The 16,344-nt window shown below is 66.2% G+C and overlaps 1 protein-coding gene across 1 annotated transcript in view; it reads left to right on the top strand.

Annotated features, from left to right (window-relative positions):
• Positions 1–5,512: 5,512 nt before the first annotated feature.
• Positions 5,513–16,344, top strand: part of ttc7b (tetratricopeptide repeat domain 7B) — a 336,403-nt gene continuing 325,571 nt past the window's right edge. The window contains exon 1 of the mRNA XM_067992068.1: positions 5,513–5,714. Coding sequence (XP_067848169.1) covers positions 5,594–5,714 — 121 coding nt within the window. The 5' untranslated portion in view covers positions 5,513–5,593. The remainder of the gene's footprint in view (positions 5,715–16,344) is intronic.

Genomic DNA, 16,344 nt, shown 5'->3' with positions numbered 1-16,344 from the left:
AAGAAACACTGTTGCATTAGCTACTGCAAACACAATGGTGCAGTTAATGCTGCAGTTCAGATGACCTGCTGCAAGGGGTGCTGATGCTGCAATTTTATTAACACACTGCCTGGGGACACTAATGTGATAACGGTGATCTGATTGCTGTTTTTAGGATTCTAAAGGGAGTGGATAATGTAGACTGTGACAAACTGAATCACCTTCTCCAGCACAGTAGAACCAGCGGACACGGCCTGCGCTTGAAGGGGGGTAAATTCAAAACTAATCTGTGGAAACAATATTTCAGTGAGTGAGTGGCCAATCTATGGAACAGCTCCCTGGAGAAACAGTTAGTATTGATTCATTCAAATGCAAATTAGATAGATTTCTTTCAGAAAATAACATTTTGGGTTATAGTATATGAGTAATTTGAGACATAATGTGGTGAGTGTAACATGCTTGGGAGGAACAGGTGACTTTGGATCTATGGTTCCCAAAGCTCTCCCTCCACCACTGGGGGTTTTCCTCACCTCATGTTCTAGATATGATGTGGAGATGCCGGTGATGGACTGGGGTTGACAATTGTAAACAATTTTACAGCACCAAGTTATAGTCCAGCAATTTTATTTTAAATTCACAAGCTTTCGGAGGCTACCTCCTTCCTCAGATGAACGATGTGGAAATGAAGTCCTCGAAATGAAGTCGCATTTATAATTCACAGAACAACGCTTGGTGATAACAGACAGTTTTTTCAACTGCCCGTTGCCAAGGCAATCAGTGTGCAGACAGACAGGTGTTACCTGCCAGGTCTCAGAATATACAAATCACCAAAAAAAACAACAAACAAAAAAAAACAGAGATAGAGAGGTAGAAACATAGAAAAGACAGCAACTGACCCGTTATATTAAAAACAGATAACATTTGTTCGCTGGTGGGGTAACGTGTAGCGTGACATGAACCCAAGATCCCGGTTGAGGCCGTCCTCATGGGTGCGGAACTTGGCTATCAATTTCTGCTCGACGATTTTGCGTTGTCGTGTGTCTCGAAGGCCGCCTTGGAGTACGCTTACCCGAAGGTCGGTGGCTGAATGTCCTTGACTGCTGAAGTGTTCCCCGACTGGGAGGGAACCCTCCTGTTTGGCGATTGTTGCGCGGTGTCCGTTCATCCGTTGTCGCAGTGTCTGCATGGTCTCGCCAATGTACCATGCTCTGGGGCATCCTTTCCTGCAACGTATGAGGTAGACAACGTTGGCCGAGTCACAGGAGTATGAACCATGCACCTGGTGGGTGGTGTCCTCTCGTGTGATGGTGGTATCTGTGTCGATGATCTGGCATGTCTTGCAGAGGTTACCGCGGCAGGGTTGTGTGGTGTCGTGGACGCTGTTCTCTTGAAAGCTAGGTAATTTGCTGCGAACGATGGTCTGTTTGAGGTTGGGTGGCTGTTTAAAGGCGAGTAGTGGAGGTGTGGGGATGGCCATAGCGAGGTGTTCGTCGTCATTGATGACATGTTGAAGGCTGCGGAGAACATGGCGTAGTTTCTCCGCTCCGGGGAAGTACTGGACGACAAAGGGTACTCTGTTGGTTGCGTCTCGTGTTAGTCTCCTGAGGAGGTCTATGCGATTTTTTGCTGTGGCCCGTCGGAACTGTCGATCGATGAGTCGAGCGTCATATCCCGTTCTTACTAGGGCGTCTTTCAGCGTCTGTAGGTGTCCATCGCGTTCCTCCTCGTCTGAGCAGACCCTGTGTATTCGCAGGGCCTGTCCATAGGGGATGGCCTCTTTGACGTGGTTAGGGTGGAAGCTGGAAAAGTGGAGCATCGTGAGGTTGTCCGTGGGCTTGCGGTAGAGTGAGGTGCTGAGGTGCCCGTCTTTGATGGAGATTCGTGTGTCCAAGAAAGAAACTGATTCTGAGGAGTAGTCCATGGTGAGCTTGATGGTGGGATGGAACTTGTTGATGTTATCGTGTAGTCTCTTCAGTGATTCTTCGCCGTGGGTCCATAGAAAGAAAATGTCGTCGATGTATCTGGTGTATAGTGTTGGTTGGAGGTCTTGTGCAGTGAAGAAGTCCTGCTCGAACTTGTGCATGAAAATGTTGGCGTATTGGGGTGCGAATTTGGTCCCCATGGCTGTTCCGTGTGTTTGGGTAAAGAACTGGTTATCGAAGGTGAAGACATTGTGATCCAGGATGAAGCGGATGAGTTGTAGGATGGCGTCCGGAGATTGGCTGTTGTTGGTGTTGAGTATTGATGCTGTCGCAGCGATGCCGTCATCGTGGGGGATACTGGTGTAGAGTGCCGAGACGTCCATCGTGGTGAGAAGTGTTCCTGGTTCAACTGGTCCGTGGGTACTGAGTTTTTGTAGGAAGTCTGTAGTGTCGCGACAGAAGCTGGGGGTTCCCTGTACGATGGGTTTCAGGATGCCCTCGATGTATCCAGAGAGGTTCTCACACAGGGTTCCGTTGCCTGATACGATAGGACGTCCGGGTGTGTTGGCTTTGTGTATCTTTGGGAGGCAGTAGAAGTCTCCCACGCGGGGAGTACGTGGGATGAGAGTGCGTAGGATGCTTTGAAGGTCTGGATCGAAGGTCTTGATCAGTTTGTTGAGCTGGTGGGTGTGTTCTTTGGTCGGGTCTGCGGGTAACCGTCTGTAGTGTTCCTGGTTGTCCAGTTGTCGGTATGCTTCTTTGCAATAGTCCGTTCTGTTCTGTATGACTATGGCTCCTCCTTTGTCCGCTGGTTTGATGACGATGTTGCGGTTGGTCTTGAGAGCGTTGATGGCGTTGCGTTGTGCTCGGGTGACATTCTGGACTGTCTTCTGAGTGCGGCTGATGAATCTGGCATTGACGCATTTCCTGACAGCTTGAGCATACATGTCCAGCTGAGGGCAGTGACCCTCTGGAGGAGTCCAGTGAGACTCTTTCCTCTTCGGTTGCTGTACCGTGGATCCCGCTGTCTGCTGTTCCGGATCGTTGATTGTCTCATTGGGTTCGCTGCTGGAATTTTGTGGTTTGTGGTAGAATTCCCGGAGCCTCATTCTCCTGATGAATTCCTCTGTGTCTGCCGCGAGACTAGTGGGGTCCATTTTGGTAGTGGGGCAGAAATTGAGCCCTCGGCTGAGAACTTCGATTTCGTCTGGTTGAAGGGTGTGGTCGGACAAATTGACGATAGACTTCCCTGTGGTTGCAACCGTGGTACCAGGGGAAGCTTGGTCGATGCTGGTGGTGATGCCGAGTTTCTCAAGCTTCCTGCTCTTGGTTTTCATGTAGGCAGCGTAGTTCCGTTGCCTCGTCTGTTTGGCGGTATATCGTAGCTGGTCTGCTGTGTCCTGAGTACAGGTTGAGAGTATGGACTCTATCTTGGTTTCGAGGTTGTGGCGTCTGCTGTAGAGTTGGTGTATGAGATGGTTGCGGAGTGTGCGAGATGTACGGCGGCAGAGTCTCTCAGCATAATCCGAGTTGTATGTGGACCTGAGTGGGTTCGTGATCTGGAGTCCTTTCGGGATCTTGTCTGCTTTCTTGCAGCTCTGTAAAAACTTGATGTCTGTGTCTAAATGCGCGATCTTCTTGGATATCCTTTCCACTGTGAGCCGGCAGTTTGTGGTGTCGATGGTAGTCATGATGTGGAGATGCCGGTGATGGACTGGGGTTGACAATTGTAAACAATTTTACAGCACCAAGTTATAGTCCAGCAATTTTATTTTAAATTCACAAGCTTTCGGAGGCTACCTCCTTCCTCAGATGAACGATGTTTTTTTGTTTGTTGTTTTTTTTGGTGATTTGTATATTCTGAGACCTGGCAGGTAACACCTGTCTGTCTGCACACTGATTGCCTTGGCAACGGGCAGTTGAAAAAACTGTCTGTTATCACCAAGCGTTGTTCTGTGAATTATAAATGCGACTTCATTTCGAGGACTTCATTTCCACATCGTTCATCTGAGGAAGGAGGTAGCCTCCGAAAGCTTGTGAATTTAAAATAAAATTGCTGGACTATAACTTGGTGCTGTAAAATTGTTTACAACATGTTCTAGATAGAGATTGATTGCTATGATTAGTCAGCAGCTTCATTGTTGTTGTATTGTGCGACTACCAGGATGGTAGAAGGCGAACGAGATGGACCTTTGTCTTTTTTTGTCTAAAATCCTATATTCTTATGTAGTTTCTGACACCTGCCACCAGAGGGACACGTGCCAATGATTAGCTTGGGTCATCTGATGCAGGCTGCTTCTGTTCCTTGTATGTCGAACCACAGAATGATACAGCACAGGAGGAGGCCATTCAGGCCATCCTGCCTGTGCCAGCTCTTTGAAAGAGCCACTCTTAGTCCCACTCCCCTGCCTTTTTCCCATAGCCCTGCAAATTTTTAACCTTCAAGTACTTATCCAATACTCTTTTGAAAGTTCAGGCATTCCAGATCATTACAACTCATTATGTAAAAAAAATTCTCCTCATGTTGCCTCTAGTTCCTTTGACAATTACAATCTGTGTCCTCTGATTACTGACTCTTCTGCCACTGGAAACAGTTTCTCCTTATTTACTCTATCAAAACCCTTCATGATTCTAAACACCTCTATTAAATCTCCCCTTAACCTTCTCTGCTGTGTTGCTGGGGGAGGGAGTGAGCACAGCTACTCGTGGTATGGATCTCTGTACCCTGTTAGGGGAGACAATTGTAAACAATTTTACAACACCAAGTTATAGTCCAGCAATTTTATTTTAAATTCACAAGCTTTCGGAGGCTTCCTCTTTCCTCAGGTAAATGTTAGGGGAGGGAAGGGGTACTGCTGCTGTGCTTCCCTGTACCGGTTGGAGCTGCAGTTCCTGTACCCGCCGCAGGGGGCACGGGTTGTGCTGGAGATGCTCTGTCTGCCGCTGTAGTTTCATTACCCGGCGCTGGGGGCGCGTTAGTTCCTGTACCCGTCGCTGGGAAGGGGAAGGTGCTGTAGTGCTCGGATCCACCGTTAGGGCGTGGGGTGGTGCTGTAGAACCCAGATCCGCCGCTGGGGGACCCGCCGCAAGTGGAGGTGCTGTAATTCCCGGTCCCGCCGCTGGGGGAGGTGGAGGTGCTGTAATTCCCGGACCCGCCGCTAGAGGTGGCGGAGGTGCTGTAATTCCCGGACCCACCGCTGGGGGAGGTGGAGGCGCTGTAATTCCCGGACACGCCGCTGGGGGAGGTGGAGGTGCTGTAATTCCCGGACCCGCCGCTGGGGGTGGACGTGGAGGTGCTGTAATTCCCGGACCCGGCGGAGGTGCTGTAATTCCCGGACCCGCCGCTGGGGGAGGTGGAGGTGCTGTAATTCCCGGACCCGCCGCTAGAGGTGGCGGAGGTGCTGTAATTCCCGGACCCACCGCTGGGGGAGGTGGAGGCGCTGTAATTCCCGGACCCGCCGCTGGGGGTGGTGGAGGTGCTGTAATTCCCGGACCCCGCTGGGGGAGGTGGAGGTGCTGTAATTCCCGGACCCGCCGCTGGGGGAGGTGGAGGTGCTGTAATTCCCGGACCCGCCGCTGGGGGAGGTGGAGGTGCTGTAATTCCCGGACCCGCCGCTAGGGTTGGTGGTGTTGTAATTCCCGGACCCGCCGCCCGGGACGCTGCTCTCCCCCCACCGGCCTCATCCGCTGAAATGGCCGCAAAGAAGGCAGGATCGCGGCTGGAGACTGAGATCGAGCGCTGCCGGAACGAGTGTCTGTGGGAGAAGATCCCGGAGCTCATCAAGCATCTGTCGGTGAAACTCATCGGCAACGGTAAGGACCCGCGGCCTAGCCACCCGCTCACAGCCTCGGCCTCTCCTGTCAGAACCGCAGCCGGCTCCTGGAGCCTGTGAGACGGGAGGGCCCGGGCTCCCTGGTCGAATGAAGCACAATGATTAGAATAACCGGGCAGCGGGCGGGCGCGGCGTTTTATTCAACTCTATTGATAATAAATCTGGAAGTTTCCATTCGGATCTTTTCCTGTTTGTTGCCGGACGCAGAAAGCGAGGAATTTTCACCTCAGATCGCCGGACCCGCGGATAGAACCTTCCAGCAACCGGAATAAACCTCGCAACCCCAGAGACTGGAGTTATACCGGCCCGAGTGCGCTCCCCACCCCACTCACTGCCCCCCCTTCCACGTCAAACTCCCCGACTCTCACCCCGCGACGCAAAACACCCCGTCTCATCCCCTTCCCACTGCCCGGTCTGTCACCCTCCCCCCCCCCGGTCTGTCACCCTCACCCCACCCCCCCCCCCCCCCCCCGGTCTGTCACCCTCCCCCCACCCCCCCCCCCCGGTCTGTCACCCTCCCCCCACCCCCCCCCACGGTCTGTCACCCCCCTCCACGGTCTGTCACCCCCCTCCACGGTCTGTCAACCCCCCCCCCACCACGGTCTGTCAACCCCCCCCCCCACCACGGTCTGTCAACCCCCCCCCCCCACCACGGTCTGTCAACCCCCCCCCCCCACCACGGTCTGTCAACCCCCCCCCCCACCACGGTCTGTCAACCCCCCCCCCCACGGTCTGTCAACCCCCCCCCCACGGTCTGTCAACCCCCCCCCCACGGTCTGTCAACCCCCCCCCCCACGGTCTGTCACCCCCCCCCCCCACGGTCTGTCGCCCTCCCCCCCCCCCCCCCCCCCCCACGGTCTGTCATCCTCCTCCCCCCCCCCACGGTCTGTCACCCTGCTCCCCCCCCCCCCCCCCCCCTCCCGGTCTGTCACCCTCCACACCCCCCCCCCCCCGGTCTGTCACCCTCTCCCCCCCCCCCCCCCCCCCACGGTCTGTTGCCCTCCTCCCCCCCCCCCCCCACGGTCTGTTGCCCTCCTCCCCCCCCCCCCCCACGGTCTGTCGCCCTCCTCCCCCCCCCCCCCCACGGTCTGTCGCCCTCCTCCCCCCCCCCCCCCCACGGTCTGTCGCCCTCCTCCCCCCCCCCCCCCCACGGTCTGTCACCCTCCTCCCCCCCCCCCCCCCCCCCACGGTCTGTCACCCTCCCCCCCCACGGTCTGTCACCCTCCCCCCCCACGGTCTGTCACCCTCCCCCCCCACGGTCTGTCACCCTCCCCCCCCACGGTCTGTCACCCTCCCCCCCCACGGTCTGTCACCCTCCCCCCCCACGGTCTGTCCCCCACGGTCTGTCAACCCCCCACCCCCACGGTCTGTCACCCTCCCCCCCCACGGTCTGTCACCCTCCCCCCCCACGGTCTGTCACCCTCCCCCCCCACGGTCTGTCAACCCCCCCCCAACGGTCTGTCAACCCCCCCCCCACGGTCTGTCAACCCCCGCCCCCACGGTCTGTCACCCTCCCCCCCCACGGTCTGTCACCCTCCCCCCCCACGGTCTGTCACCCTCCCCCCCCCCCCCCCACGGTCTGTCACCCTCCCCCCCCCCCCACGGTCTGTCACCCTCCCCCCCCCCACGGTCTGTCACCCTCCCCCCCCCCCCACGGTCTGTCACCCTCCCCCCCCCCCCCACGGTCTGTCACCCTCCCCCCCCCCCCACGGTCTGTCACCCTCCCCCCCCACGGTCTGTCACCCTCCCCCCCCCACGGTCTGTCACCCTCCCCCCCCCACGGTCTGTCACCCTCCCCCCCCACGGTCTGTCACCCTCCCCCCCCACGGTCTGTCACCCTCCCCCCCCACGGTCTGTCACCCTCCCCCCCCACTGTCTTTCACCCTCCCCCCCCACGGTCTGTCACCCCCCCCCCCCCCCCCCCCACGGTCTGTCACCCTCCCCCCCCCCCCACGGTCTGTCACCCTCTCCCCCCCCCCCCCCCCCCCCAACGGTCTGTCACCCTCCCCCCCCCCCCCCCCCCCCCCACGGTCTGTCACCCTCCCCCCCCCCCCCCCCCCCACGGTCTGTCACCCTCCCCCCCCCCCCCCCCCACGGTCTGTCACCCTCCCCCCCCCCCCACGGTCTGTCACCCTCCCCCCCCCCCCACGGTCTGTCACCCTCCCCCCCCCCCCCCCCCACGGTCTGTCACCCTCCCCCCCCCCCCCCCCCCCACGGTCTGTCACCCTCCCCCCCCCCCCCCCCCACGGTCTGTCACCCTCCCCCCCCCCCCCCCCACGGTCTGTCACCCTCCCCCCCCCCCCACGGTCTGTCACCCTCCCCCCCACGGTCTGTCACCCTCCCCCCCCACGGTCTGTCACCCTCCCCCCCCACGGTCTGTCAACCCCCCCCCCCACGGTCTGTCAACCCCCCCCCCACGGTCTGTCAACCCCCCCCCCCCACGGTCTGTCAACCCCCCCCCCCCCCACGGTCTGTCACCCTCCCCCCCCCCCACGGTCTGTCGCCCTCCCCCCCCCCCCCCCACGGTCTGTCACCCTCCTCCCCCCCCCCACGGTCTGTCACCCTCCTCCTCCCCCCCCCCCCCCCCCCCCTCCCGGTCTGTCACCCTCCACACACCCCCCCCCCCCCACGGTCTGTCACCCTCTCCCCCCCCCCCCCACGGTCTGTCAACCCCCCCCCCCACGGTCTGTCAACCCCTCCCCCCCCACGGTCTGTCACCCTCCCCCCCCACGGTCTGTCACCCTCCCCCCCCACGGTCTGTCACCCTCCCCCCCCCACGGTCTGTCACCCTCCCCCCCCCCCACGGTCTGTCACCCTCCCCCCCCCACGGTCTGTCACCCTCCCCCCCCCCACGGTCTGTCACCCTCCCCCCCCCCCCCCCCCCCCACGGTCTGTCACCCTCCCCCCCCCCCCCCACGGTCTGTCACCCTCCCCCCCCCCCCCCCCCCCACGGTCTGTCACCCTCCCCCCCCCCCCCCCCACGGTCTGTCACCCTCCTCCCCCCCCCACGGTCTGTCACCCTCCTCCCCCCCCCACGGTCTGTCACCCTCCTCCCCCCCCCCACGGTCTGTCACCCTCCTCCCCCCCCCCCCCCCCCACACGGTCTGTCACCCTCTCCCCCCCCCCCCCCCCCACACGGTCTGTCACCCTCTCCCCACCCCCCCACGGTCTGTCACCCCCCCCCCCCCCCCCCCCCACGGTCTGTCACCCCCCCCCCTTGCCCCCGCCCGGTCTGTCACCCCCCCCCCCTTGCCCCCGCCCGGTCTGTCACCCCCCCCCCCCTTGCCCCCGCCCGGTCTGTCACCCCCCCCCCTTGCCCCCGCCCGGTCTGTCATCCCCCCCCTTGCCCCCGCCCGGTCTGTCACCCCCCCCCCCCCCTTGCCCCCTGCCCGGTCTGTCACCTCCCCCTTGCCCCCGCCCGGTCTGTCACCCCCCCCCCCCTTGCCCCCGCCCGGTCTGTCACCCCCCCCCCCCTTGCCCCCGCCCGGTCTGTCACCCCCCCCTTGCCCCCGCACGGTCTGTCACTTGCCCCCGCCCGGTCTGTCACCCCCTCCCCCCTTGCCCCCGCCCGGTCTGTCACCCCCCCCCCCCCCCCTTGCCCCCGCCCGGTCTGTCACCCCCCCCCCCCCCTTGCCCCCGCCCGGTCTGTCACCCCCCCCCTTGACCCCGCCCGGTCTGTCACCCCCCCCCCCCCCTTGACCCCGCCCGGTCTGTCACCCCCCCCCTTGACCCCGCCCGGTCTGTCACCCCCCCTCTTGCCCCCGCCCGGTCTGTCACCACCCCCCCCTTGCCCCCGCCCGGTCTGTCACCCCCCACCCCTTGCGCCCACCCGGTCTGTCACCCCCCCCCCCCTTGCCCCCGCCCGGTCTGTCACACCCCCCTTGCCCCTGCCCGGGCTGTCGTTTTCCCCCCCCCCCTTGCCCCCGCCCGGGCTGTCGTTCCCCCCCCCTTGCCTCCGCCCGGTCTGTCACCCCCCCCGCCCCGTCACTTCTGCCCCCCCCGTCACTTCTGCCCCCCTCTCCCCCCGTCACTTCTGCCCCCCTCCCCCCCGTCACTTCTGCCCCCCTCCCCCCCCGTCACTTCTGCCCCCTCCCCCCCGTCACTTCTGCCCCCCTCCCCCCCGTCACTTCTGCCCCCCTCCCCCCCGTCACTTCTGCCCCCCTCCCCCCCGTCACTTCTGCCCCCCTCCCCCCCCGTCACTTCTGCCCCCCTCCCCCCGTCACTTCTGCCCCCCTCCCCCCGTCACTTCTGCCCCCCTCCCCCCGTCACTTCTGCCCCCCTCCCCCCGTCACTTCTGCCCCCCTCCCCCCGTCACTTCTGCCCCCCTCCCCCCGTCACTTCTGCCCCCCTCCCCCCGTCACTTCTGCCCCCCTCCCCCCGTCACTTCTGCCCCCTCCCCCCCGTCACTTCTGCCCCCCTCCCCCCCCCGTCACTTCTGCCCCCCTCCCCCCCCGTCACTTCTGCCCCCCTCCCCCCCCGTCACTTCTGCCCCCCTCCCCCCCGTCACTTCTGCCCCCCTCCCCCCCCGTCACTTCTGCCCCCCTCCCCCCGTCACTTCTGCCCCCCTCCCCCCGTCACTTCTGCCCCCTCCCCCCGTCACTTCTGCCCCCCTCCCCCCGTCACTTCTGCCCCCCTCCCCCCGTCACTTCTGCCCCCCTCCCCCCGTCACTTCTGCCCCCCTCCCCCCGTCACTTCTGCCCCCCTCCCCCCGTCACTTCTGCCCCCCTCCCCCCGTCACTTCTGCCCCCCTCCCCCCGTCACTTCTGCCCCCCTCCCCCCGTCACTTCTGCCCCCCTCCCCCCGTCACTTCTGCCCCCCTCCCCCCGTCACTTCTGCCCCCCTCCCCCCGTCACTTCTGCCCCCCTCCCCCCGTCACTTCTGCCCCCCTCCCCCCGTCACTTCTGCCCCCCTCCCCCCGTCACTTCTGCCCCCCTCCCCCCGTCACTTCTGCCCCCCTCCCCCCGTCACTTCTGCCCCCCTCCCCCCGTCACTTCTGCCCCCCTCCCCCCGTCACTTCTGCCCCCCTCCCCCCGTCACTTCTGCCCCCCTCCCCCCGTCACTTCTGCCCCCCTCCCCCCGTCACTTCTGCCCCCCTCCCCCCGTCACTTCTGCCCCCCTCCCCCCGTCACTTCTGCCCCCCTCCCCCCGTCACTTCTGCCCCCCTCCCCCCGTCACTTCTGCCCCCCTCCCCCCGTCACTTCTGCCCCCCTCCCCCCGTCACTTCTGCCCCCCTCCCCCCGTCACTTCTGCCCCCCTCCCCCCGTCACTTCTGCCCCCCTCCCCCCGTCACTTCTGCCCCCCTCCCCCCGTCACTTCTGCCCCCCTCCCCCCGTCACTTCTGCCCCCCTCCCCCCGTCACTTCTGCCCCCCTCCCCCCGTCACTTCTGCCCCCCTCCCCCCGTCACTTCTGCCCCCCTCCCCCCGTCACTTCTGCCCCCCTCCCCCCGTCACTTCTGCCCCCCTCCCCCCGTCACTTCTGCCCCCCTCCCCCCGTCACTTCTGCCCCCCTCCCCCGTCACTTCTGCCCCCTCCCCCCGTCACTTCTGCCCCCCTCCCCCCGTCACTTCTGCCCCCTCCCCCCGTCACTTCTGCCCCCCTCCCCCCGTCACTTCTGCCCCCCTCCCCCCGTCACTTCTGCCCCCCTCCCCCCGTCACTTCTGCCCCCCTCCCCCCGTCACTTCTGCCCCCCTCCCCCCGTCACTTCTGCCCCCCTCCCCCCGTCACTTCTGCCCCCCTCCCCCCGTCACTTCTGCCCCCCTCCCCCCGTCACTTCTGCCCCCCTCCCCCCGTCACTTCTGCCCCCCTCCCCCCGTCACTTCTGCCCCCCTCCCCCCGTCACTTCTGCCCCCCTCCCCCCGTCACTTCTGCCCCCCTCCCCCCGTCACTTCTGCCCCCCTCCCCCCGTCACTTCTGCCCCCCTCCCCCCGTCACTTCTGCCCCCCTCCCCCCGTCACTTCTGCCCCCCTCCCCCCGTCACTTCTGCCCCCCTCCCCCCGTCACTTCTGCCCCCCTCCCCCCGTCACTTCTGCCCCCCTCCCCCCGTCACTTCTGCCCCCCTCCCCCCGTCACTTCTGCCCCCCTCCCCCCGTCACTTCTGCCCCCCTCCCCCCGTCACTTCTGCCCCCCTCCCCCCGTCACTTCTGCCCCCCTCCCCCCGTCACTTCTGCCCCCCTCCCCCCGTCACTTCTGCCCCCCTCCCCCCGTCACTTCTGCCCCCCTCCCCCCGTCACTTCTGCCCCCCTCCCCCCGTCACTTCTGCCCCCCTCCCCCCGTCACTTCTGCCCCCCTCCCCCCGTCACTTCTGCCCCCCTCCCCCCGTCACTTCTGCCCCCCTCCCCCCGTCACTTCTGCCCCCCTCCCCCCGTCACTTCTGCCCCCCTCCCCCCGTCACTTCTGCCCCCCTCCCCCCGTCACTTCTGCCCCCCTCCCCCCGTCACTTCTGCCCCCCTCCCCCCGTCACTTCTGCCCCCCTCCCCCCGTCACTTCTGCCCCCCTCCCCCCGTCACTTCTGCCCCCCTCCCCCCGTCACTTCTGCCCCCCTCCCCCCGTCACTTCTGCCCCCCTCCCCCCGTCACTTCTGCCCCCCTCCCCCCGTCACTTCTGCCCCCCTCCCCCCGTCACTTCTGCCCCCCTCCCCCCGTCACTTCTGCCCCCCTCCCCCCGTCACTTCTGCCCCCCTCCCCCCGTCACTTCTGCCCCCCTCCCCCCGTCACTTCTGCCCCCCTCCCCCCGTCACTTCTGCCCCCCTCCCCCCGTCACTTCTGCCCCCCTCCCCCCGTCACTTCTGCCCCCCTCCCCCCGTCACTTCTGCCCCCCTCCCCCCGTCACTTCTGCCCCCCTCCCCCCGTCACTTCTGCCCCCCTCCCCCCGTCACTTCTGCCCCCCTCCCCCCGTCACTTCTGCCCCCCTCCCCCCGTCACTTCTGCCCCCCTCCCCCCGTCACTTCTGCCCCCCTCCCCCCGTCACTTCTGCCCCCCTCCCCCCGTCACTTCTGCCCCCCTCCCCCCGTCACTTCTGCCCCCCTCCCCCCGTCACTTCTGCCCCCCTCCCCCCGTCACTTCTGCCCCCCTCCCCCCGTCACTTCTGCCCCCCTCCCCCCGTCACTTCTGCCCCCCTCCCCCCGTCACTTCTGCCCCCCTCCCCCCGTCACTTCTGCCCCCCTCCCCCCGTCACTTCTGCCCCCCTCCCCCCGTCACTTCTGCCCCCCTCCCCCCGTCACTTCTGCCCCCCTCCCCCCGTCACTTCTGCCCCCCTCCCCCCGTCACTTCTGCCCCCCTCCCCCCGTCACTTCTGCCCCCCTCCCCCCGTCACTTCTGCCCCCCTCCCCCCGTCACTTCTGCCCCCCTCCCCCCGTCACTTCTGCCCCCCTCCCCCCGTCACTTCTGCCCCCCTCCCCCCGTCACTTCTGCCCCCCTCCCCCCGTCACTTCTGCCCCCCTCCCCCCGTCACTTCTGCCCCCCTCCCCCCGTCACTTCTGCCCCCCTCCCCCCGTCACTTCTGCCCCCCTCCCCCCGTCACTTCTGCCCCCCTCCCCCCGTCACTTCTGCCCCCCTCCCCCCGTCACTTCTGCCCCCCTCCCCCCGTCACTTCTGCCCCCCTCCCCCCGTCACTTCTGCCCCCCTCCCCCCGTCACTTCTGCCCCCCTCCCCCCGTCACTTCTGCCCCCCTCCCCCCGTCACTTCTGCCCCCTCCCCCCGTCACTTCTGCCCCCCTCCCCCCGTCACTTCTGCCCCCCTCCCCCCGTCACTTCTGCCCCCCTCCCCCCGTCACTTCTGCCCCCCTCCCCCCGTCACTTCTGCCCCCCTCCCCCCGTCACTTCTGCCCCCCTCCCCCCGTCACTTCTGCCCCCCTCCCCCCGTCACTTCTGCCCCCCTCCCCCCGTCACTTCTGCCCCCCTCCCCCCGTCACTTCTGCCCCCCTCCCCCCGTCACTTCTGCCCCCCTCCCCCCGTCACTTCTGCCCCCCTCCCCCCGTCACTTCTGCCCCCCTCCCCCCGTCACTTCTGCCCCCCTCCCCCCGTCACTTCTGCCCCCCTCCCCCCGTCACTTCTGCCCCCCTCCCCCCGTCACTTCTGCCCCCCTCCCCCCGTCACTTCTGCCCCCCTCCCCCCGTCACTTCTGCCCCCTCCCCCCGTCACTTCTGCCCCCCTCCCCCCGTCACTTCTGCCCCCTCCCCCCGTCACTTCTGCCCCCTCCCCCCGTCACTTCTGCCCCCCTCCCCCCGTCACTTCTGCCCCCCTCCCCCCGTCACTTCTGCCCCCCTCCCCCCGTCACTTCTGCCCCCCTCCCCCCGTCACTTCTGCCCCCCTCCCCCCGTCACTTCTGCCCCCCTCCCCCCGTCACTTCTGCCCCCCTCCCCCCGTCACTTCTGCCCCCCTCCCCCCGTCACTTCTGCCCCCCTCCCCCCGTCACTTCTGCCCCCCTCCCCCCGTCACTTCTGCCCCCCTCCCCCCGTCACTTCTGCCCCCCTCCCCCCGTCACTTCTGCCCCCCTCCCCCCGTCACTTCTGCCCCCCTCCCCCCGTCACTTCTGCCCCCCTCCCCCCGTCACTTCTGCCCCCCTCCCCCCGTCACTTCTGCCCCCCTCCCCCCGTCACTTCTGCCCCCCTCCCCCCGTCACTTCTGCCCCCCTCCCCCCGTCACTTCTGCCCCCCTCCCCCCGTCACTTCTGCCCCCCTCCCCCCGTCACTTCTGCCCCCCTCCCCCCGTCACTTCTGCCCCCCTCCCCCCGTCACTTCTGCCCCCCTCCCCCCGTCACTTCTGCCCCCCTCCCCCCGTCACTTCTGCCCCCCTCCCCCCGTCACTTCTGCCCCCCTCCCCCCGTCACTTCTGCCCCCCTCCCCCCGTCACTTCTGCCCCCCTCCCCCCGTCACTTCTGCCCCCCTCCCCCCGTCACTTCTGCCCCCCTCCCCCCGTCACTTCTGCCCCCCTCCCCCCGTCACTTCTGCCCCCCTCCCCCCGTCACTTCTGCCCCCCTCCCCCCGTCACTTCTGCCCCCCTCCCCCCGTCACTTCTGCCCCCCTCCCCCCGTCACTTCTGCCCCCCTCCCCCCGTCACTTCTGCCCCCCTCCCCCCGTCACTTCTGCCCCCCTCCCCCCGTCACTTCTGCCCCCCTCCCCCCGTCACTTCTGCCCCCCTCCCCCCGTCACTTCTGCCCCCCTCCCCCCGTCACTTCTGCCCCCCTCCCCCCGTCACTTCTGCCCCCCTCCCCCCGTCACTTCTGCCCCCCTCCCCCCGTCACTTCTGCCCCCCTCCCCCCGTCACTTCTGCCCCCCTCCCCCCGTCACTTCTGCCCCCCTCCCCCCCGTCACTTCTGCCCCCCTCCCCCCGTCACTTCTGCCCCCCTCCCCCCGTCACTTCTGCCCCCCTCCCCCCGTCACTTCTGCCCCCCTCCCCCCGTCACTTCTGCCCCCCTCCCCCCGTCACTTCTGCCCCCCTCCCCCCGTCACTTCTGCCCCCCTCCCCCCGTCACTTCTGCCCCCCTCCCCCCGTCACTTCTGCCCCCCTCCCCCCCGTCACTTCTGCCCCCCTCCCCCCGTCACTTCTGCCCCCCTCCCCCCGTCACTTCTGCCCCCCTCCCCCCGTCACTTCTGCCCCCCTCCCCCCGTCACTTCTGCCCCCCCCCCTCCCCCCGTCACTTCTGCCCCCCTCCCCCCGTCACTTCTGCCCCCCTCCCCCCGTCACTTCTGCCCCCCTCCCCCCGTCACTTCTGCCCCCCCTCCCCCCGTCACTTCTGCCCCCCTCCCCCCGTCACTTCTGCCCCCTCCCCCCGTCACTTCTGCCCCCCTCCCCCCGTCACTTCTGCCCCCCTCCCCCCGTCACTTCTGCCCCCCTCCCCCCGTCACTTCTGCCCCCCTCCCCCGTCACTTCTGCCCCCCTCCCCCCGTCACTTCTGCCCCCCTCCCCCCGTCACTTCTGCCCCCCTCCCCCCGTCACTTCTGCCCCCCTCCCCCCGTCACTTCTGCCCCCTCCCCCCGTCACTTCTGCCCCCCTCCCCCCGTCACTTCTGCCCCCCTCCCCCCGTCACTTCTGCCCCCCTCCCCCCGTCACTTCTGCCCCCCTCCCCCCGTCACTTCTGCCCCCCTCCCCCCGTCACTTCTGCCCCCCTCCCCCGTCACTTCTGCCCCCCTCCCCCCGTCACTTCTGCCCCCCTCCCCCCGTCACTTCTGCCCCCCTCCCCCGTCACTTCTGCCCCCCTCCCCCCGTCACTTCTGCCCCCCTCCCCCCGTCACTTCTGCCCCCCTCCCCCCGTCACTTCTGCCCCCCTCCCCCCGTCACTTCTGCCCCCCTCCCCCCGTCACTTCTGCCCCCCTCCCCCCGTCACTTCTGCCCCCCTCCCCCGTCACTTCTGCCCCCCTCCCCCCGTCACTTCTGCCCCCCTCCCCCGTCACTTCTGCCCCCCTCCCCCCGTCACTTCTGCCCCCCTCCCCCCGTCACTTCTGCCCCCCTCCCCCCGTCACTTCTGCCCCCCTCCCCCCGTCACTTCTGCCCCCCTCCCCCGTCACTTCTGCCCCCCTCCCCCCGTCACTTCTGCCCCCCTCCCCCCGTCACTTCTGCCCCCCTCCCCCCGTCACTTCTGCCCCCCTCCCCCCGTCACTTCTGCCCCCCTCCC

This window comes from Heptranchias perlo, chromosome 10 (assembly GCF_035084215.1).
Source record: "Heptranchias perlo isolate sHepPer1 chromosome 10, sHepPer1.hap1, whole genome shotgun sequence".
NCBI lineage: Eukaryota > Metazoa > Chordata > Chondrichthyes > Hexanchiformes > Hexanchidae > Heptranchias > Heptranchias perlo.
The sequence above is the reverse complement of the archived record's forward strand: the minus strand, read 5'-3'. Positions and strand labels throughout refer to the sequence as shown.